General features: G+C 41.0%; 3 protein-coding genes across 16 annotated transcripts in view; all 3 read left to right on the top strand.

Moving 5' to 3' along the window:
• Positions 1-2: 2 nt before the first annotated feature.
• On the top strand, positions 3-4,184 carry AK6 (adenylate kinase 6). Its single transcript, XM_015849791.3, has 5 exons — positions 3-80; positions 389-481; positions 1,073-1,131; positions 1,238-1,383; positions 1,534-4,184. The coding sequence occupies exons 1-5, from the start codon at positions 53-55 to the stop codon at positions 1,721-1,723; spliced, it is 516 nt and encodes a 171-aa protein (XP_015705277.1). The 5' UTR covers positions 3-52; the 3' UTR covers positions 1,724-4,184.
• Positions 4,185-4,559: 375 nt separating this feature from the next.
• CCDC125 (coiled-coil domain containing 125) lies at positions 4,560-16,999 on the top strand. 4 transcript variants are annotated; one of them, XR_014939700.1, is made up of 13 exons: positions 4,560-4,734; positions 4,839-5,216; positions 6,606-6,664; positions 7,600-7,686; positions 8,511-8,588; positions 9,379-9,464; positions 11,580-11,662; positions 12,743-12,858; positions 13,196-13,303; positions 14,444-14,615; positions 15,106-15,136; positions 16,087-16,220; positions 16,620-16,999. XR_014939700.1 is itself a non-coding variant. In XM_015849790.3 (12 exons), exons 2-12 carry the CDS (start codon positions 4,949-4,951, stop codon positions 16,950-16,952), a joined length of 1,524 nt encoding a protein of 507 aa, XP_015705276.2. In that variant the 5' UTR covers positions 4,560-4,734; positions 4,863-4,948; the 3' UTR covers positions 16,953-16,999. The 4 variants fall into 4 exon arrangements, 3 of the variants coding, with proteins under 3 accessions (XP_015705276.2, XP_015705275.2, XP_085385820.1); XM_015849790.3 differs by lacking the exon at positions 15,106-15,136 and having other exon boundaries at positions 4,863-5,216; XM_015849789.3 differs by lacking the exon at positions 15,106-15,136.
• A 130-nt stretch (positions 17,000-17,129) lies between these two features.
• ZFYVE16 (zinc finger FYVE-type containing 16) overlaps positions 17,130-22,878 on the top strand; it is a 29,338-nt gene continuing 23,589 nt past the window's right edge. For 2 of the 11 annotated variants that reach the window (XM_085529679.1, XM_085529672.1), the window contains exons 1-2: positions 17,130-17,174; positions 17,903-17,952. The gene's annotated coding sequence lies outside the window, so the exon portion shown is untranslated. Of the gene's footprint in view, positions 17,497-17,902; positions 20,249-22,878 lie in introns of those variants that run through there. The other 9 variants (XM_085529680.1, XM_085529673.1, XM_085529681.1 and 6 more) reach the window with 6 other exon arrangements.

The raw sequence follows: 22,878 nt of genomic DNA, 5'->3' as shown, positions 1-22,878 counted from the left end.
GTGAGACGGAGGTAGCGCAGGACCCCGCACGTGTCTCCTGGGAGACGGCAGCATGCGGCGGCCTAACATCTTGCTGACCGGTGTGTGACCGGGATGGGACGGGATGGGGCGGGATGGAATAGGATGGGACGGGATGGGACGGGATGGGACGGGATGGGTGTTCATCCACAGCCTGAGCCCGTCCGGACCGCGTGGCGGCAGGGAGACGGGCCGGTGTCAGCGCCGGGCCTGCTGGCTGTCTGCTTTTCCTTCTCATGCACCTTTTTACCCCATTTGTTGTACATATTCACTGGTGTTAGCTGAGGAAAGCGTCCTCCGTGACTCTCCTCCTGCTATAAGATTGGCTGAATGGCTGTCTGCTTGACTCTATGTGCGTGTTTGTCTTTAGGTACCCCTGGTGTTGGCAAAAGCACCCTCGGCAAAGAGCTTGCATCCAGGACTGGGCTGACATACATCAGTGTGGGTGACCTGGCAAAAGAAGGTGGGCTGCGTTACCTCGGATGTGCTGGGATCCTGTGATTGTGTCATTCCCTTCATGCAGTGTTTGTGTTGGCCTCTTCCTTCGTGTAATCGATGATAGAATTAGAGGGAATGGTTTTAAGCTGCGGCAGGGGAGATTCAGGCTGAACATTAGGAAGTATTACTTCTTGGAAAGGGTAGTCAGGCATTGCAATGCACTGCCCAGGGAGGTGGTGGAGTCACCGACCATGGGAGTGTTCAAGAAACGTTTGGATGTTGTGTTGAGGTATATGATTTAGCCAGGAAGTATTGGTAAAGGTTGGACTGGATGATCTTCTAGGTCTTTTCCAACCTTGATAATTCTGTGATTCTGTGTTGCAGAGCAAACCAAAATGTTGTAGAGTTACCTTAATTGAAATATTTGGGGTGGGATTTGTTGAAAGAGACCCTTCAATAACAATAACTTGCATTGCGTTAATTAATAAAAATAAATTAGTAAATGAAATGCTCCATGCTATTTTTTTGCTGTCATCTAGCTAAAGTAAACATAACTATAGATGTTTTTAATAGCACCTGTAATCTTACAAATGTGCACAAATCATTTTTGTTACAGAAGAATTGTATGATGGTTTCGACGAGGAGTATGAATGCCCAATTTTGGATGAAGACAGGGTAAGTTCAGCTTCAGAAAGTAATATCTTTGTATTTGTTTCAATTGTCTGTGATTCCATGTATATCTCATTCTATCTCTCTTTTTTTTTTCCTTCTTTTTTGGTAGGTAATTGATGAACTAGAAGACAAAATGAGTGAGGGTGGAGTTATTGTTGATTACCATGGCTGTGACTTCTTCCCTGAACACTGGTTTCATATAGTATTTGTACTTCGTACAGACAACTCATTTCTATATGACAGGCTCGAAAGCAGGTATGTGAGGAGAGTAATTGAATAAATTACTATTTTGTACTGTTCATCAGAATTATTTTCTAAGCAATAAGATACTGAGTTTGTATGAAGTGTTTTATAGTTTTGTATATGCGAGGCTGGCTCTCTCTTAGTGTTGTCATTTTTTTTTAGGGGCTACAAAGGGAAAAAGCTACAAGACAATATTCAGTGTGAAATTTTTCAGACTCTTTATGAGGAAGCCATGTTGTCATACAGCAAGGAAATTGTACACCAGTTACCCAGCAACACTCCTGAAGACCTAGAGAGAAATGTGGATCAGATTGTGCAATGGATTGAACAGTGGTCAAAGGACAACAATTGACAATTGGTGAAAAAGCAACTGTTCTGGTTTTGATTGGGATAGACTTAATTTTCTTCTTTTCAGCTTCCCAGGCTACCCTGCCAACACAGATCATGAATTATAGAATGGCTTGTTTTGGAAGGCACTTAAAGCTCACCTAGTACAGTGCTGTTCATGTAACCAGCTACCTGTTGGGCCCCTCCATCATAGCATTCATCAGTGGTCTCTCTTTTGATCAGTATTCTCATTAGGATTCTCAGGATAAAATATCATGTGACTTTTCTAACTCTGTAATTGGTATAGAGGTTCCAGACCTAGCTTCTGTTTATCAGCTAATTTACCCAGACTCTAAAATTCTGGCTTGTTTTCTGAGACTAAGTCAAGATCTATCTCTTGTTCATTTTCTTCTAATTTATACTGCAAAACTTATTCCTGATTTAATGCGTCTGACAGTGCCACATGAAGTTACTAACTGGTATTACATTTAGCAGTTAATAGGCTCTGTAGGCCTTTCACTTATTCCTGCAAGGATGCAACCATTTCATCACTTATTTATCTAACCAAATGTGTCCCTGGGCTGTCACCAGTGCTGCTCCCAACACAATATGTACTCTGGCTTTTCCTTTCTCTGGCTGCAATTTTTGTTCTTTTGCAAGTCTTGTGATTCTGCTGTAGCTTTGGGATTGTGCCAGTTGTTCTGAGTCCCCAGTGGGGAAGGGCAAACGCTGTACCTTTTCAGCTTTTCAGTAATGGGAGCAGTCAGACACCAGCGTTAATTGGGCAACTGTGGCTTGCCACTACTCATACCTCTACCAGTGTATAGCCTTCCTGGAGTACAGCTGAGAGATTGCTTCCCAACACTTCCTGCCCACAGTATCAGGTAGAATATCAACATCCCTCATACCTCTCTCAACTTAGAGCTTTGCTTGCACAGTTAGCAGGATTCTCTCAATTTTGGAAGGTCCAAAGGCTTCCTCTCAGCTACATGCCAGCCTGCCATGGACTGGGTTTCCACCCTGCAGATCAGGCTGCTCAGGGCCCCATCCTACCTGACAGTGAACACCTCCAGGGATGGGGCATCCACCAATTCTCAGGGCAACCTGTGCCAGGGCCTCACCACCTTCTGGGTGAAGAATTTTTTTCTAACATGTAATCTAGATTTTCCCTATTTGAGTTTAAAGCCATTCCCTTTATCCTATTACTACTAGTCCATGTAAAAATCAATCCTCCTGCTTTTATAAGCTCCCTTCAAGTAATGGAAGGTTGCAGTGAGACAACCCTGGAGCCTTCTTTCTAAACAAGCCCAATTTTTCTCAACCTTTTTTTATAAGTCAGGTGCTCCAGCCCTCTGATTGCGCTGTGGCTCTCCTCTGGACCCACTCCAACAGCTCCACAGTCTTTCTATGCTGTGGCCCTAGGCTTGGATGCAGTGCTGCAGATGGGGCCTCACGAAGGCATAGTAGTGGGGGACAGTCCCTTTCCTCTCCCTGCTGCCACCTCTGTTGATGCAGCCCAGGATACAGTTGACCGTCTGGGCCTCAAAAGTACAGTGCTGGCTCATGTACAGCTTTTTTCCACTGGGACCCCAAAGTCCTCCTCTGCAGGGCTGCTCTCAGTGAGTTCTGCTTCCAGTCTGTACATATGTCAGGGATTACTGTCACACAAGTTCAGTACTTAGCTGTGTTTAATTTTGTTCTGTTCATGTGGGCCCACTCTTTCAAGCATGTCTGGATCCATCTGGATGGTGCCCACCCTTCCATTGTGTTAACTGCACCACACAGCTTAGTGTCATCAACACACTTGCTGAGGGCACACTCAATCCCACTAAGTCATTGATAAAGATGTTGGACAATACCAGTACCAAGATGGACCCCAGGGGACGCCGCTTGTCATCAGCCTTCAATCTGGACATAGAGCTGTCCACCACAGCCCTCTGGCTGTGACCATCCAACCCATTATTTATACACACAGTAGTCCACCCTTCACATTCCTGTCTCCAATTTGAAGATAAGAACGTGTTGTGTGATCATGATAAAAGCCTTGCACAAGTCCAGGTTGATGATATCATTTGCCTTTCCTTTGTCTACTGATGCTGTCAAGCTGTCATAGAAGGCCACCAGAGTGGTCAGGCAGGATCTGCCCTCTGTGAAGCCGTGCTGGCTGTCTCAAATTACCTCCTCACATGTGCTTCAGCGCTGGTACCTTCCACGAGGGTCTGTACCACCATCTCCTCCAGCACAGAGGTCGGGACAGGATTCTGAGGTTGACAAGAACCTGAGAGCTGACCCAAACTGGCAACGGGTGTCCTGTACTGTGTAGTGAAATTGGGAACCATAAAACTGAGGAGAGTTGGCTGGAGGATTTGCTGCTGCTTGGGAATTGTCTGGATGTCAGTGGCTGGTGAGGAATTGCACTGTGTGTCACATGTTGTGTATGATGTGGGGTTTTTAGATCATTATTATTAAACTGTGCCTCAAACCTCCACAGGCGCTACCTTTTTTTTTCCTTTATACTATTACTCCATCCCACAAGGGGTGAAGTGAGTGAACAGCTTTGTAATGTGAACAGCAAATGTGCTGCATCTCTCCCTGGATTGGTTTAATACATCGCATTTGTAATTCCTGCCTGATAAATTAAAATCAGCTTTCTCAGCAGTTTGTTATGGTTGCAAACTTGAAAATCCAGATGATCGGTCCAGCTGTAAGGCTTTGGAACAGCCTCCAAAGCTGCACGGGAAAGACAGAACTGACACCGGGGGAAAAATTAAGCGGGGAAAACAACCGCGATGACGACACCGGAGCCTACAGCCCTCGGTCCCGCAGCGCCGACGGGGCGGTGCAGGTAGCGAGCCCGCCCCGGAGCTGCGGGGAGGCTGTGCTGTGCTGCACCCTGCCCTGCTGCCGGCCCACACCGCTCGCCTCGGGGGAGGAAGGTGTTGGGGGAGCGGCGAGGTGTTGGTGCTGACTATCCGCTGGGTACCCGCTGGTGAAGGGCTCTGCTTCGATTACCGACAGCACCTGGAGGCTGGACAGGTAGCTGGGAGCGGGCTCACGCGGAGAGCTGCGGGTTTTTCGTTCAGTGTTGCTTTGCCGCTTTAAGTAAAGAGTTCTGTTTGTTTGTTTGTTTGTTTTTCTAGCTGAAATACCTGCTGTTTTGTTAGGGGAGGTGTTTACGTGGACAGAAAGCGAAGTGTGCTCCACTGAAAAAGAAAACAAACAAACAAAAAAAAAACAGGTGGAGGGTAAGATGGAGGAAGCAGAAGAGGATGACATGGCATGTGGAGACTTGGGGAATGGACTTGGGAGAAGACCTGGAGGTGTTTACGAGGGGGAAAAATTACAAAACTATTCGTTCAGATCTAAGAAGGTATCTGTGAAGGCTCACAACACTCTGTCATCAATAAAAGGAGTGGAAGAAAATGATGCTACCCCTCTTCCCTGTTCCAAAAGAAACAGCTTTCATGATGGATCGCCCAAGAAGCATCTGTTGAGTCCAGCTCGACAAAGTAGCTGTGGTAAGGATATTTTGGAGTTCCCTATTCATCAGGAGAAAAGTTATTGGCGACACTGAGCAGTGGAGCTATCCTGCAAGGCATCACCAAAATTAGACTCAGCTGTTGGCCAAAACCCTCAGAAGCTGTGAAGGTTTCCATGTGCACTTGCCTCATGTGCTTCTTGGGGTCCAGTGCTTCTTGGGGCTGAAGGTGAATCCTTCAGGTCTTCTATCTGTGCAGCTGGCATTGCTAGATTTGCAAGAAGTCCTCTGCCTGCTGGAGGTAGCTATGAAGTGGCTGCATTTGGGTGTCCCTCCGCAAATTCTAATGGGAGAATTGCCTTGCAGCCAGTCAGACCATGGCCCTTGTTGGTATTTGGTTTTGACTTTGGAAGGGATGTCCTATAGTGGAGGCCAATGTTATCATTCTCTAAATGAATCCACTGCACTGAATTGTTTGGGCTCCTCCTTTAAATGTATGTTCCCAGAGACTGCTTCTGAGGTTTAAGGCTAAATACTCAAACTCCTGTTTGCTATTTAGCTGAAATTTGTGGGCTGGCATAGTTTAAGTGTAAGAAATTAATTTTAGAATCTACACATCTCTGTTATTTCAGTGTTGGCATCCAGGTTCTATCTGAAGACAGCACTACTGTGACTAAAATCAAATACAGGCAGGGAAGCTCTTCATACTTTAGCTTCTTTACCTTGCATTTTTAGCCATTATTTGTACTTGAAGTATTTGCATGTAACTTGCTTCTCTCTCTCCTTTAAAGTAAGTTTGAACTATCTTTTCTGCCAGCTAAGCCATGTTATTATTCTGTCTTGGTTTCAGCAGTGCCAATGGGGGGATGCTATGACAGCAATGTTATGCTGGTTGGTTTCACTGTTCTCCTGCCGCTGCTCTCTGTGATGCTGTCTTGGCTCTAGGTTGTTCACACAGCAATGTCCATGAAAAGATGGCTGAGTCCCACATGAACCCAACTGATTTAGCAGGAGGCTGCGTGTTAATTCATTTCTGTGATGCTTAGTTGGGGGAAATACGATGCCAACAGGAACTGCTTGTTAATACAAATGTTGAATCTTGCTAGATTGCATTGGATACAGTTGATGAAAAGTTGCAGCTCAAAGTGCATATAAAAAGTGAAATTATTTTTGGAGTGAAGATGTCTGTTTTTTAAAAAAATAATAATTTTTAAATGGAAAGTTAAAACTTAAAATTGCCCTCCGTGACTGTCTTTTTTCTAAGTTTGCTTCCTAAAGTGTGAAATAATGTTTGAGTTTAGTGTTCATGTATTTCTTAGGTTTGCTTATCAGCTTCAGAAGTTACAAGACAACAACTATCCCTGTGTGTTCCCTGCTTTCAGATTAAAGTAAATTCTCATGTCTTTACTGTCTCCTCTGAATCTTACAGAATCCACTGCTGAGGTGTCAAATGAAGAACTAAAGCAACAGCTGCAAGAAGCTCTAGAGGTTAGTAGTGCTAATATGAGCGCTATCCTTAAGGTCTGCATTTCAATTTAATGCATCAAAGCAAGGTGTTATTTTAGCAGAAGACATTTGTATGTTCAGAATATTGTATGGATGCAGGTTCTCAAAACTAGAACGCTACTTGGAAGCCTCATTACATTTTATGCCAGAGAAGCAGGCTGTGAGATGCAGCTTATCCTCTGACTTTACAGGAAAAAAAAATATTTTTAAAGATATAAAGAATGTTAGAGGAATTGTACTTCTTTTCTAGCACTTTTTCACTTTTTTTTTTCAAACTCCATATTATACCTTGAAAATCAAAATAGTCCTGGGGCTTTTAGTTTGTGCTTTCATCAGAATGCCAAGAAACCTTACTGATTTTCAAACAGATGAAAGTAACAAATCGGCACTGCTTACAAATACAACTCCAGTATCAACTGCTGAAGCAGTAGAACTGGAAGAACTGAGGCAAAAAGTGTCTTGGGAGTCCAGAGATGAACAGTCAATAACTACGTAGTTATGAAGGAAAGATAACTATTGAAAGCAGTGAACTTCCACCTGTCTCTTTGGAAGAGACAAAATGCCTCTGTCTGAAGGGAGGAGTGTTGCTCACTTCATGTAGGTGCTCCAGACCTATGCTAGTTTATGCAAGTTTATTAGCAAGGCAGAACTACAGTATATAGTGTCTTATTTTGTTCTGTTTTCCAAATACACTGGAGGAAAATAAAATGGATAGTAACCAGTGTTCTTTGTTATTTGGCACTAGCACACAGTGTAAAAGTGTATTCATCACAGGCAAACTGTAAGTAGAGAAAGAATCATAGAGGATAAAGATTCGAGTTTTTTGAGGTGGACAAATTTACACTGCTGTTGTAGTTGAGGATTTAATAAGATTATATTGGCTTTTATTCAGTGTATCTATTTTATTTTGCTTTTAGGAAATTGAACTGCTGAAAGTTGAGCTTGAAGCTGCCCAAAGAAAACTTGAAGGAAAAGATGAAGCCCTACGAATTCTGCAGAGCATGGTAGGAGTTGTTCAGAGATCATTTGCTTACTTACTGGTAAAGGAAGGAAACAAAATCTTTCTGCCACTCCTCCTCATCCAGCCTCTCAAACCTTGAAGTCCTTCTAAGGCTCTTATTTAAATTGCTGAGTCTGCAAATTTATACAGACTTGGCTTTTAAACTTAACTACTTTTTCTTCATGGGACAATCACAGTTGTTTAAGAAGACTTCACTGTGTTAGCAGATTCTCGGAATTTTATCTTCGAGGATCCTAGAAGGACTCAGGAAACACTGCTTTGCTTGCAGTTCTTTAAGTTTCTGATTATCCCAGTGATTAAGATTCTACTGCAAAGCAGAGATACTTTCAGTTAATTAGTCCACCTAAGCATTAAACATTGCATCAATCTTTTGTTCATGGGTTGCAATATTTTAATTTGCTATTACAGTGCACGATGTTGAAATTAACTGTCTACTTGCATAATCCATTTATGGTTCTACAGTTTCGACCCTCTAACATTTGTAATAAGTCACATCTGGATTGAGACATAGGTATTTTGTAACCAAGTTTTCAGTGAGTTGAGAGTCATTGTGGAAAACCCTTAAAAATATGATTTTTTTTTTATAAATAATGCTGTTTTTTGTTTTCAGTTTCAAGAAACTAGGTGATCAAAACACAAGTTCATCATCCAACATAGCTGTGTCATTTCTTGAAACTGGAGCGAGTTGCTAGTGTCTAATTCCACACACTTCTGGTTAACCAAGAGCATGACTCTTGCATTGATGCAAAACTGAACACTGGGCTCTACTTAGTTAAAGCATTTGATTGATCTGTGCTTTTTCTGCAGGCAGTATTTAGTAAAGCCACTAGTCATACAAAAGCAATGCTTGAAAAAACTGAGGAAGAAAAGAGAACTTTAGAAAAGGTAAGAGTGCAGCTTTCTTTCATGCCTGCACAAAATCACAGATGTTCATTGCTATCTATAATCACGATTCTGTGATTCTGTGATTCTGTGATTCTATAAGGGTGGTCATACTGTTCTATAAGGGTGGTCATACTGTTTATTTGAATCGATACAAATCGAAATCAAAGTTTTGCTTTTTTCTTCTTTTTTCCCCCAAAGTGTTCTTATTCCTTTATAGAAAATATCATTCTGTCACTCCTTTGTGATAGTATGTGTGTAGTGCACTCCACTCCACTGCATACTAATATGTTAGACCTGAAAGATATTAGAATTCTGTGGTTTTCATTGTTCTTTGTTGTGAGTTTTACAGTTGTTTATATTGAGTTGCTCTGTTTCTTAGTTAGCCTGGAATTTCCAAAACAAGCCTAAGGAATGAATATCCAGTGTTAATCGGGGAAAAGAGGAGTAGCAGGAGGAAGGTGTTGAGCTTCATTAAAACTAAGTTTTGTTTCTCTTGTTACATGTCCTTTTCACATAAAGGAAAGGAAAGAGGGAAGTGTCGTGTCAGCAAGGGTTTCCTTTTGTAATTAGCCACTGCAAGCAATATTGCATTCAGCAGGGTCTGGAACACGCAGATTAGTAATGCACTAAATCATTGTTATCTGCTGCCAAATTTATTTTAAAATACGTAGCTTGTCATTGTAGAACACCTCGATCTCTGTCAGTGCCAAACATAACACCAGCAGTTCCATTTCTTCCTTTCATTGTGAGGATTGTAATGAATTGCTGCTGGCTACTTTTGTCTCTGCAGGAAATCAATATTCTGCAGTGGGAAATTGAATTTGATCAGGATAGATTTAAAAACATAGAAGACACATGGACAGAAAAATATGACAGGTATTTAATTTATGCTGTATTTTTTGCCCTTTTCCTTTTTCTCCCATTTTTGGTGCTTTCCTAATTTCCTTCCTGATTTGAGAAGATTAATCTAAATTTCATGCTTGTCAGATTTTTATTTTTCAATTAAAACTACTACAATTAATAAACCTCAATTCCATAGTTGGCTGGCTTTCCTAGTGAGCTTTCATTTTCATTCTTACACTTTATTGTGTTAGCCAGCAGGAGCAAGAGTGTCCTTATTTACTTTAAATGTAAATGAGGTATGGAAAGTAATAGTATTTGCTTGCATGTGGAAATATCATTTTCTGGTTAATCATTGCTTTACTTCCTTGCATTGTAGGTATAAGTGTAAGTACAGGTAAAACTGAATGCTTTTGGGAGAGGCTGATGAACTGGTTCTTTGTTTAAATAAGACTTATTCTGAATGGAAAGAAGGTGTAGTTAGGCAGGTAGTAGGAGCCAAGGCACTGCACTAATAATTCAACTGCAAACACTGAAAAACATAAACAGCAGTCTCACTTATTTAAATGGACAATAGTGTCTCTGGCATCTACGCTTTGGAGTTACACTTATTTTAGTGGAGTTTCTTATTTAAAATTTTCCAACTCTGAATTAAGGAATATGGGGGGGAAAAAAAATTAGGAACTGTTAATTTATAAGAAAGATTTGCTGAGATATCATATCTCTGTCATCTCTTAAGTGAGCTAAAATGCCAATAAATACTTTTTTAAAACCCTTTAGGAAGGAGGAAAGTGTTGGGAGGTAGTTCAGAGCAACAAAACTACAGTTAATGGTTGAAAGCTGGAGGTGAAAGCTCCAGAAAGCCACAAGCTGTGGGCTAAAGGCAGCTTTGCAAAATCATATTCCAATATCCAGTTGGCTAGGACGAGGAGAATGTTTGTTTATTTCCCCTCCTTCATTCAAATGACATATTTCAAGTTATTATTTGGCTTTAAAAAAATAAGTTACAGGATGCTGCAATTACAGGCAGCTGAAGAGAGTGATATACCAGAAAAAGGTACTGCATTAACACTTAGGAATTTGTATTGCCACTTTTTAAGAAGGAAATATATAAAGGAGAACATGCATTCTCAGTGTCTGTTGTGTACTCTCTCTGGTTGCTGCTCTTGGAATAGTATTAAGATACAGGAAGTTTGCTTTCTAAAATGAAGACATGAGCCATACTGTTGTATGTCCAGTTACAGTTTCCTCTTTTCAAGGAAGCAAAGGATTGCTCAGCAAGTGTTCAGAGTTTTACAGTTAACATTTTTAGACTTTCTAACAGTAGTGCAGTACTTAAACTTACCTGGTGTTAAACTCTGAAGCTAGGGGGGCACTGTGTACTTTCATGTGAATTATTTGTTTTATTACTATTGTTTTTACACCCACTTGAGCACACATGGGCACATTTAAATTGATAGCGTGAGGGAGTGGTTTTACTAAAAAGGTCAGACTGTTTGAACAGTGTGTTTTATCTGGATTGGGAAGGAACCTCCACATGAATGCAGAGATTCTTACTATTATTACACGGTCTAATTTCTGTGGCCTGGTGGTTCATTGCCCATCAGACCAACCCCATGCAGACCTGCTCACACAGTGTATTGTGGCCACCAACCCCTGTGCATTATTCATAATATTTGGATTTCATCTGTTTGCCCAGAAGAGGAGTTCATTAGTCTTTAAAAGGAATCCCCCATCAAAAACAGATAGCTATGTAAAACGTCATTCTGTCTTTATTTCAGAAGGCTAATGATGAGCAGTTGCAGGATTTTTATTGGAAAAAAAAATCTCGCTAGCAGATTCAGATCTAGTAACACACCACTTATTATTGGTACAAATACTGTTATGGGGGAAAAAAAATCAGGAACTTTTGCATAAAAAAAATTCATCAGTGAGGAAACTGCTGATGTGTGTCTAATATCAAATTAACACTCAACTTTTTTTTCAGGTTTTCTTTTTTTTTTTTCTTTTTTCTGTCTTTCCAAATCTAATTTTAATTCTCTGGAATATTAGATACAATGTTTTAACAGGCTAATGGCCTATTTTCCCATCTGATTGCACATCTTAAATATTTATTTCAAAGATAATACAGCCCTTTTCTAACTTCTGCAGGATATACTGTGAAAACACAGCTCTTAAGGAAGCACTGAAACTGAGAACAGAAGAAGTTAAAACTCTTAAATCTGAAAATGCAAGTAAGACACGAGCAGTTCTCCCTCTTAACATATTGCTTTTCTGGAATAATTCAGGAGTTAACTATGAACAAAAGTTTCTGGCAGTTGATGTTAGTGGATATGCAGCAACTCACCTTAAATATACTGGTAGCGTTTCTTATTTTGGTTGCACTGTCACCTGAAAAAGAAGAAAAACATAAGAAAACAAACTGGTAGGGCAAGTCAGATCTGAAGATATAGACTTCACTGCCCTAGGAACTCTGGATGTAGAAGGGAAAAACCTCCTGCGTCCTTCTGTAGGAAGGGAGTAGCAGTCCAAGCAAGGCGCAGAATGCTTGTGCTACAATTAAAATCAGTATTAGACTCATACACTTTTAACGTGTAGCAAAACCTTTGAGGTTTTCAGCTTGTTAGCTTTATAATGAAGTTCCTCAAACTACACGCTGTGCAGATAACTCATTAGCTCAGGTAACTCAAGCTTCTTTCCCCTTTTTCTGGTTTCCATAAGCCTTTACAGTAGACAAAACAGGTCATGATTTCTCCAGCATTGCGCTTACCTACACAGGGCTGCTGCCTAAGTTGTAAGTGGGGGGCCGGGGGGGGAAAGGGACACATAGGACAAGGGGCAGTGGGTGCCAGCTGGAACACAGGAGATTCCACAAAAATATAAGAAAAAACTTCTTTATGGTAGGGGTGACAGAACACTGGAACAGGCTGCCCAGGAGGTTGTAGGGTCTCCTCTGGAGACATTCAGAAACCCTCTGGATGCATCCCTGTGTGACCTGATGTGGGTGTTCCTGCTCCAGCAAGGGGACCGCAGTGGATGATCTTTCAAGGTCCCTTCCAATCCCTGATGTACTGTGATTCTGTGTAATGAAAAAGTAATATATGAGACAGTATCTCTGTAAATGGGTTATCACAATTAGGAAAATAAAGAAGGAAAAGCAACTGGGATTTGAGTTTCTAAATCTACATAGTCTCATGTTTTCATAACTGATACTAACGCTACAGAACTGGGTGTTTTTTTTTGCTGTGGTTAAACTCAGAAATTAAGAAATACGAAGAACAAACTTTAAATTATTGTCCTTGTTTATTTCATAGTCTTGAATCAGCAGCACTTAGAATTTCTTGCAATGCTTGATGTGAACAAGCAGAAGATTGTTCAGGAGAACATGTCGATTGATAGAAGAGACATCACAGATATTACAGGACTTGAAGTAAGTATGCAGTCTGTTTTTTAAAATTGCTGGTTCAAGATAGGCCCTGATGAAGCCTAGAGGAAAGAGCATAAACAGGCTGACAACTTTTGTCTGTTATCTTCTTCCAATGAAGTAGATGGGCTGCCAGTGAGTTCCTGGTCAGTGGATGATGTCCTTGTTATGTCATTGATGTCATTGTTAGTGAAAAAAAACAGTGTCCAAATCTTTGTAGCTGAATTTTCCTAACTCCTACACTCCCTCTGTAGCTTCAGGATGTTTTTACTAGTCACTTGGCATCTCTTGAATTACATTCCATGTGCAGATATGTAACTGCTGGTTTGTTTTGGCTTTTAAGCTGGCAGTTCTTGGAGCCTGCACCTGCAGTACTTCTGGGGGGCAGCCTTGTTCCTGTGCTAGAATGGCAGCTGTCACTCGAAAGCAAGTTCTTCATCTCAAGCAAGAGGTAATGCTGTTTGGTTTAGATATGAACAAGGGGTGAACACAAGAAAACAAATTTGTACAAAAACAAGTAAAGCCATAAACGCTCTACCATGGCTTACACAAATTGGTTCTTTGTGATGTCCTAATTGTTGTTCATGTAAGAATGTTTTGCTAGTAAGAATATATATGAATTTCTTGTTCTATTTCATTCTACTTACATTTTTTATTATGAAAATATGCAAATTCTGTAAATATTTACACAGTGTGACCACAGTGTGAGCTACCACTGAAAAGGAAATCACTCCTTTTCCTTTCTTCCCTGGCACTGTGTTCTACCCCATTCCACTCCACATTTTGGTTGGCATTAGCATTGAGCTGACCTTGCTAAAAATGATTTATTTACATCACACTTAATAAAGCAAAATGTTTTCGAGGCCATAAAGTCTCTAACTTAGTAAATATATGATTTTATATGGAAGATTTTTTTTCTTTTCATTAGTGTTTTAGCCCATAAATGTGGGAACCTTTCTCTCAGACCTGATGCAGAATTCCCCACTGACATACTGATTTTGGAAATCTGTGGAATGGAATAGAATAGGTTCACTTCCATCTGAAAGGGTCTTCCAACTGTCACTGTTTTGGGGCTGACCCATAATTAAAATCCATCAATAAAAATCATTATCTGAAATCATCTTAGACCTCTTAGACAGGCATAAAGCAGGAATCACCTCTCTAGAACTGTCATATCACTTTTGTATCAGGGTTAAGATGTCTGATATAAATACCGTTCTTTTTTTCCTGTGCACAGTGCTAGAGAACAACCTGTTCTGCAGGTGCCAAGATAAATAGGCATGGCTGGCAGCATTGTTAATGCAGTGCATAGGTGGCGTTAGCTGCATGCATCAAAAAGGATTTAAATACATACTTAAAAATATATTTCTTTATGTAGCAAGAAAACCACTGTTCTGTTTCTACCACTTCCCTAATTGGAGTCAATCCATTTTACGTGCACAGGGCTGCCTTAGGAACTGCTGTGGCTACTTGGTGATGTGAAAGTGCTGAACTGTGCAAATGGCTTCAATCTGTCTCAATTTAAATTTTAAATCTGCTATTGCTTACAAATTGCTTAATATACTGTACATTTTCTCCTAATTAAAACCAGATGGAACTTCTGATGAAGAGTAAAGATGAAGCTTATGTAATGGCAGATGCCTTCAGAATTGCATTTGAGCAGCAGCTAATGCAGAGGAAGGACCAAGCCCTGAGGCTTGCAGAAGTGATAAAGATTAAAAAGGAAACAAAATTTATAAACTGGAGGCGACTGAAAGAGGATGGTAACTGTATCTGTAATGGTGGACTACAAAAAAGTTATATGATAGGCATGGGCAGACATTTTTGTTGTATCAAATGTGTGCTTGTGGTTTAATGGCTGACAGATTTCTTCTGAAGAGTTCAGAAAAAAAGGAACAAAGCTGTGTGAAAACTGTATGTGCTGTAAGAAATGCAGCTGGTAGTTCACAAACTTCTACCAGACGTTTCTGATGTAGAATGTGCATGTATAAGTGGGTGGTTATAGTATTCATTGTATGAAAATGACCACAGGACATTGATGATACTAATCCTGCTTTTAGTGTAGCCTTGTTTTAATTACATGCTCATGGGCTGTATTATGCTAGAATAAATAATCCATTATCCAGATTAACAATAACATTATAGAAATTAAAGATATTAGAAAAACAGCACAAAAAAAACTAGCATCTGGAAAGGTTAGTCTAGCCATTTAAGATGATATCAACAATTTTATTTTTATTTTTTTCAATGAAGCCTGTATCAGGAAGGATAAAAGTAAAAACAGGTACTGAGCTTTTACTGAAATACTACCCTTTTTTTCTGTATGTTATTTTATTTATTTATTTAAGTTCTTCATTTTTTCATTATTTGAGCTGTCATTAATATTTATTCTTTGACTACTACTAAGCATGGTCATCTGCAGTCCCTCTGGAAAAGAGAAAGAATTTTCATTATCCTTTTCTTGGCTGAGAAAAGAACTAATGAAAACTGTTTTAGTGCTTATGTCATGGTCAGAACTGTAGCAGAAGCGAGGAATAGAACATACTTCAAAATGTGTTTCTCTTAGCCATTGATGTGTATGTGCCAGGCATGTATCTGGGGATCCTCTGGATTCCTTGGGCACCTCCAGAAAGCAACATTAAAGCAGGACATATATCTCCAGTATGTGTTTCCCTCTAATCAGTATAATTGTTTCACAGAATCATAGAATCACAGAGTGGTTTGGGTTGAAGCCCAGCTTCAACCCCCTGCAGTGGTCTGGTTGCCTCTCACCAGGTCAGGCTGCCCTGGGCCCTGTCCAGCCTAGCCTTGAGTGCCTCCAGTGTGTTCTAAGCTCTATGTTTTGATACAAGCATTTCATCATTTTAATGTATTTTAACCTTCTCATAAATCTTACAAACTGAATACATCAGGCTACCAGATGCTTAAAAATACATCACCATGAATTGTTATTTAGCTGGAGGCATGATATATTTTTAAATAGCAGTAATAAATAATATTTATTTTCAATTTGCTCATATATCTGATGAAATGTCTAGGTAGCTTTTAAGTGATGGCAAGGGTGGTGCTGCATGTTAAAAACCTGCCCTAAGATGTACAGTAGAAGCTGTAGCCTGCAGTGCCCTTCTGGAGGATATTGCTCAGAATTCAGTTGGATGCACATTCGTTTTTCTGAGTGAAACCAGTTTTTCTCTTAAGTATTTCTACTGTTCTCATACTTTGTGTTGTTCATAGGGTCTGTCAAGCTACAAGGGAACAAGAACAGTCTGGGACAGAAATTATCAGGCCTGCTCTCCTCAGATGCTGACAGCAGGAAAATTGAAGTACTAGACAACCCTCATGAAATCCTGAAGATGTTAATAGATTTGGTTAGTAATACTTCTTAAACCAGACTCTAGGAGAACAAACTAAGCTACAGAGTTTTTATTAATATACCCAGGTAAAAATGAGACGGAGAATCTTGTGTGGATACACATTTGCTGTGGATACACATGTACCTGTGGAAACGCTGCTTCCTATGCCAGCGTCACTACTGCTGTTAAATGGTCTGTACTGACAGGATGCTGTTATTTTTGGTTACTGCCAAACTCTGCTTGCCACCATTGCCTAAGGAGTTTTAACATCATTCTGACACTGTTTTTCTATCTTTTCATGTTCTGGACATGGTGATCCTCATGGGTCCTTTCCAGTGAAGGATGCTCTATCATTTATATGGACTCCCTTGCTCTTAGCTCACAATTTCTTTCTCTTCCTGTGGCCAACTGCAGGTCAATGACAAGGAGGAGGCTCTGGCTCACCAGAGGAAGGTCAGCTACATGCTTGCTCGTGCCATGGAGCTGAAGGAGGCAGCACAGGAGACACAAGGCCGGTCTCCCTCTGGGCACGGAGTCAAAGCCGTGCAGTCCTGTGTGCCAGCAGCAGTGGGACGGGCGTGCTGCTGTGATCTGGCTTCTACAAGCAGCCTTTCCTCAGCTCCCAATGGAAACGGGCTCCAGAACTCGGTTAGAGTGCTTCGAAAATCACACTCCTGGCCCTCTGAGGCCGTGTGTCGCGAGGAAAGCGATCCGTGCGGGAAAGCATACGAAACTGTGGTGATCTAAGCGTCAGCTGGAATAAATTATTCTTTTCAAGGGGGAAAAAAAAAAAATATTTGTGGACATGTGTTCAAGGCTTACACGGCCGGGGATGGGCAGCGCGTAGAGGCGGCTTGCGCACGCGCAGAGCGGGTAGGTGTCGCCCTGGCGGGAGGCCGGCACTGCGCATGCGCAGCGGGAGGAGGGGACTTGGGGCGCCGTCCTGGAGCTGGGGAGGGTTGGGCTGAGGTGAGGGGAGCGCGGGCATAGGGCGGTGCTGCCTGCTGTGCTGGGGGGATCCGGGTACGGGGGGAAAAAGGAGGAGGTGGTGGTGGTTGGGTAGTCGCCGTGCAGGGAATCCAGGCCGAGGAAGCGGCCCGGGGTGGAAGACAGCAGCAGGTTTTGTGTGTGGCCCTCCGTGTCGTTGCGCGGCGCTGACTGCGGCCTTCCGTATATGAAGCTGTGAGGGAATCCCGCTCCTTCCCCGATGTGAGGCGGCTGTGTGAGCTGGGCCTCACTCGGGGGTGCAGCCCTGAGCCCTTTGGAACGAAGCAATAACAGTCGCGTGAAGGTTTGTTTGTGGTGTGAGGTTCCGCTGCCACCAATAGCAAACTGCAATAGCAAACTTCGTGCAGCGTTGTGTGTTAGGTTGCTTAGGCAGATGCATTGCTTGTATTTAGGTTGGATGTTAGGGGGAAGCTCTTTACTAGGAGAGTGGTTAGGCCCTGGAACAGGCTGCCCAGGGAGGTTGTGGATGCCCTGTCCTTGGAGGTGTTCAAGACCAGGTTGGACGGGGCCCTGGGCAACCTGATCTAGTAAAGGTGTATGTTTGGTGGCCCTGCCAGGCAGGGGGGTTGGAACTACATGATCCTTGAGGTCCCTTCCAACCCGGGTCATTCTGTGATTCTGTAATTCTGTGATTCTGTGATTGCTGTTAGTGATTTACAGACATTAACGTTGTTCTTTGTTCTTTTCAGTTGGCATTGCTGGCGGATGCAGTTTAATGGACGTGCTCACACTGCTCAAGTTAAGTAAGATGTGTCAGATGAACTGGAGCGCGTGGGCAGCCCTGTCTGTGTTCAGATACAGAATGCAGTGGCAGAAAGCTGTTTCTTGGTATGCCCTGAAGAAATGACTTGTGCGCAGGAAAGGATCCAGTTGCCTGTCAGAACCACATGCTGTTAACGTCTGATGCGGTGATGCTTGGGTTGTCCAATATGAATGTCTGATCATTAATAGTACAGATCATAAAGAAATGAGAGTATTTTGAGAGCTGTGGTCTCTGTTGAATGAGAAGTTATCTTTTAGACCTGATCAAATAGTCGTGTTCCTGTGATTTGTTTCCCAAGGCTGAGCGTTACAAGCTGGTACCATCAGTAGTGGTGGCACTGTGTGCTGTGTGTCTGTTCAGGTGAGCAAGTGGGAGGTTGGACTAGACCTTTAAAGGTCAAAATCCTGTGATTCTTTGGAACGGGTTCTTCAGCCATTGGGCCTGCTGATGATACTGGTGATGTTCTGGAGCAGTGCTGAAAATCATTAGTTGCTGGCTGACATCTGTTTGTGGTGTGAGTGGTGCTGCTTTCTGGTCAGAAGAGTGATAGCATGTGCTACTAGAGTGGAAGAAAATTCTAGGGGGTTGAGTATGCTGTCAGTGTTATTCTGATCAGGGTAGTGGTAAAGTGGTAAAGCTGGTGACCCTTTGTGTTGTTGAAATTGTGTTTCCACAATGTCCATCTTCAGGTGAGGCAGTTTAGTGTTTTGCAGTGTGTCACATAAGCTTTTTCTTAGGTGTCTGAAAGCTTTTGTAAATTTTGTATTCCTCCCCTGATCTGTGAGTAGATTTGCAGCGTCAGCAGCTGCTGTGCTTTTATGGTTTAATAATATACAGCATTACTCAGCAAGAATATTGTATCCTTGATTTTATTGCTGTTTTTATCTGACGGCACTTAATTATTTCTCATTTTTTACTCCTTGTTGATTGCTGGTGAAATCCATGGGTGTCTGTACACTTAGGCCTTGGTGTTTTTTTATGGTTTTTATTTGTTGGTTAGTTTGGGGTGGTGGTGTTTCTGTCTGCAGGGCCTCCAGCCTGCAGTTTTTTGCTTACTGTAAACATAGTGAATTGAAATAATGTATCATTTTGGTGATCAAACAGACTGTCCAGATGACCACATTAACTGTCTAAATATTAAGCTGATTTTTAGAATGGAAGAACTGTATATGCACTTGTGTTTCTTTGTTTCCACACCCTATCTTGTTTTGTTCCAGCACATTCCCTACAGATACAGGCCTGGATTCTTTGATGGTATTTGGTTTTGACTAGATTGAGATCTGGTGATGGATATATGTATATATATATATCAAGCCCTAGAAGTTATTTTTCAGGGGTTTTTAAACATCAGAAATCTGCTTGTTGCTAGACATAGAACTGGTTAGCAAAGAGTGATTAATTTTTCCATTTTATTTTGCAATTTCTTACTGAAAAGTAATAACTACCTGCATTTAGAGATACTGTGCTTGGTTTTAAAAAATGGTGGTCTATGTTATAGTTTGATGCATGGATATTCCTCTTCTAGCCAACTTCTCATTTTAATAAGACTGCATTGAGAAGTTCCTAACAAAGTACCTTTTGAATCTCAATATGTGTATCCTTTAGAAATCGTTTATGAAGTTTATGAAAATTTGCTTGTAAAGGTTTTTTTGTTTTGTTCTTTGAAGTCTGTTGATGCACTCAGACTTGTTACATGGTCATCTAAATCACAACATTGGCTTTTCTTAGGTAACTTTTTCTTAACCTCTGTTTCTTAAGGTAGGGTCCAATATAAAGTGCAGAGACCAAGCCTCATCTGATTGGGAAAATAAAGTAAGCAAACTTTCACCATTCCCATTAGTTCCATTTAGGCTTGCTTTGTATCTGGCCTTAGGATACGAAGAAGGGTGTCAGACCAGGTGCTGCTGTATTTGTACTAAACACAGAACTATTCTGTGGACTACTGCTGTTTTGCTGTTTTTTGGAATACAGGGCTCACAGTGATGACTACTACATAACAGTTTCATTGTTAGATTTCTTCTTAATCAGCATGGGTAAAACAGAAAAGAGTGCTTGTACTGTAGTCATGGCTGTGGGGTTTGCCCATAAGGGGTTTAGAAATACAAGCATCAGCTTATCTCTTAAAGCCTGGGGATGGACATCTGCAATGTTGGCATGAAAGCAGATGAAGGACGCAGTTTTGTGACAGCACAGCAGTCCTGTTTTGGCTAACAGCTGTGGAAGTGAGCAGTTGACATTTCAGCATGGCATCTTGAAAGTCTCAGGACCTGGAGTAAGAATTTTTGCTTCATTAACTGTGAAATAAATATTAAGTTAAAACCCTCAGTCTGATACTGAGCTCAAAGAACAACATACTAAGCATATCTGACTGTTGTACACAGCCAAACCAAAACTGTGTTAAATGTCCCACTGGGAATGGGGAACAGGTTAGATTAGGGTATAAGTCCCTTTGAGAGTGGCAAACTGTTGAAGCTGTTCGATGAAAGTCTGGGGGGTGCTGGCAGGCAGATGTGAACTGTTTGTAACTGTGAAAGCCCTTGGGAGGGAGCTGTGGCTGAGAAAGTCAAAACTGTATGCTTAGCATGACACATGGCTAAGGAAGAGCTTTGAATGGGAGACTTAGAGTAAGCTAAAAACAAACCAGGTGCTTACCTAGAGAAGTAAGAACGTAGTATGATGTGCCTTTTTTGTAAAGTAATGAAAATACTGAAGCTTAGAAATGTTCTATCAGCAAAACAAAAGCTGTTAACTGGTAAGTATGGAATTTTGCCAAGTCATATGCTTGGAAGCCCTAGTGATAGGTGTGCTCTTTATTGAAATTAGATATCCATTAAGTGAGACATAAATAAGGACAAACAGTGTGATAAGAGCCAATGACTTGTAATCATTCAGAATATTTAGAATGTGACTTATGTCTGTCCTTTAATATTTGAACACGATCTTCTATGTATTTCAGTCTGAAGAAATGAGCACCTCAAGGCTTCTTATGTTACCAGGCCTTGCAGCTTAGTCATAAGGCAGAGTAAAATGTTTGAAAGAAGTAACAGACCTTTTTAGCTCAGTTTCGTACTTTCATTTGTGAAAGTAAGTCTCCAGAGCTGATCTGTACACTGAGTTACCCAACTTAACAGTAAATACCTTCCACAATATGAACTGTCTTTCCAAAAAAAAGCTTTCTCAGGTCTTCCCCTTTAAGCTGACTTCTGCTGTGTTAGAAACTAGCTGTTAACACTGTGCTGTAGTTATTTTATGCTTTGGTTATTTTTGTCTGTTTTTGAGAAGGACTGGTACACATCTCCCAGTCCCCTAGCATATAAATATTTATCTTAAGATGAAAGCATACAGTCTTTGGCAGACAGTAATTTAACCATTGCTTAAAACTTAAGACTTTCCGCTTTGAAAGAATTATATGAAATTGAGTAAGTAGGAATCTCAACTTGTATGCCTTAATGTACTGTGAAGGATTTAAGATTTCAGAGACCGTATTTTAATGATCTACTGCCCACTTGGAGACAGTGTTGTGACAGTATTCAGATCAGTAGAAAGTGTGTTTAGAAAATAGTTTCTAGCAGAAGGCACGTGCCTTCAACCCTTGGAAGGTGGAAGCAGCAAGTCCTGAAGGTGTCTGTTAGGTGCACGGATCAGGCTTCCCTGTTTTTTTTTTGCCTCGTGATGATGCTTTGCTATTTATGTGCTTCCCCTTCTGGTGTGGTGGCATTCAGTTCTTGTATACAAAGGCCTCATTTCAGTGAAAACTATGGATAAAGTTTAAAAAGGAGTGTAAAAAAAAAAAGTTGTTATTGCTTCCTGCTTTGTGACTGGGCAAATCAAAACTGAACAAATCAAAACTCTCATGATGTAAGGAATGTTAAAAGGGCCAGTTGTTTGTGGAGCAGTTCCTCTAAAAGCTGCAGTGCAAAGGTCTGTCTGTGTAAACAACTGCAGTCACTGCTTCCACACCCAGTAGTCTCCTTCCTGTGTGCTCATGCTCTTTCCCTGTCCATATAAAAATTCTGCCATAGCCACTTGTTTTCTTGATGCTTTTAGGTACGGGTGGGACTTTAACAGAAATTCCTTTGTATTTTTTAAAAATAAGGTGATGCTGCTGCTAGCTTCAGGTTGTTAGAAGTGGAATTCTTGAAACTCTAAGTTGTATTCAGAGTAAGTGCAATTTGTTGAAACAAACAGCTTCAAAAGGTTGTTTTTCCTCAAGGAAGCAAACAGACATTTAGCAAAACTGTATCAACAGAACTTCGTGGCTTCCAATTCACTCTTTTTTAATGTTAATGCTGGGATTGGCTGTAGGAAATTATAGCTGAGCCAGAAATGTAAGATGGTCTCATTCCTGAAGCACTATATCAAACAAGCAGGATTTTAGTCTAATGATGTTAATAGGTACAAAAGGATTGAGAACAGAAAGATAAGAGTTGGATAAGAAGGGATTACTGCTTGTCGTTTTGGGGAGATGGGGGAGGGGAAGAGAGTGTTCGAGACCCTTCTTGAAGAGATGAAAATCTTCAGGAAAGGCTAGCTAAATAAGAGGAATAGTATAGTCATCATCAAGTTATTTCAGCAGTTCAGAATACTTTATTACCTCAGATGGAACCATTTTATGGTTCCATCCATTTTATTAATACGTGAAATTATGTAAATATGATATTATTGCCTTAGGATGAGGCATTTATCATGGTACATTTCTGAGCTTCCTCTGGGAATTATATGTGCCTTACACTCTGATGTAATTAATGTTGGCATAAAACTTGAGTTCTTCTGTACACTCAGTTCTATTCTGTGTTTGACAGAAACCATTGGGCCAAAATTGTCTTCTGCTTAGCTATGTAGTGTTATAATCAAATAGTGCATGCATGAGAAATGCAAAATCCATTTTTTGGTAAGAATGAA

The sequence above is a fragment of the Coturnix japonica genome, chromosome Z, assembly GCF_054131305.1.
Source record: "Coturnix japonica strain WE chromosome Z, WE-NBRP24, whole genome shotgun sequence".
Lineage (NCBI taxonomy): Eukaryota > Metazoa > Chordata > Aves > Galliformes > Phasianidae > Coturnix > Coturnix japonica.
The sequence above is the reverse complement of the archived record's forward strand: the minus strand, read 5'-3'. Positions and strand labels throughout refer to the sequence as shown.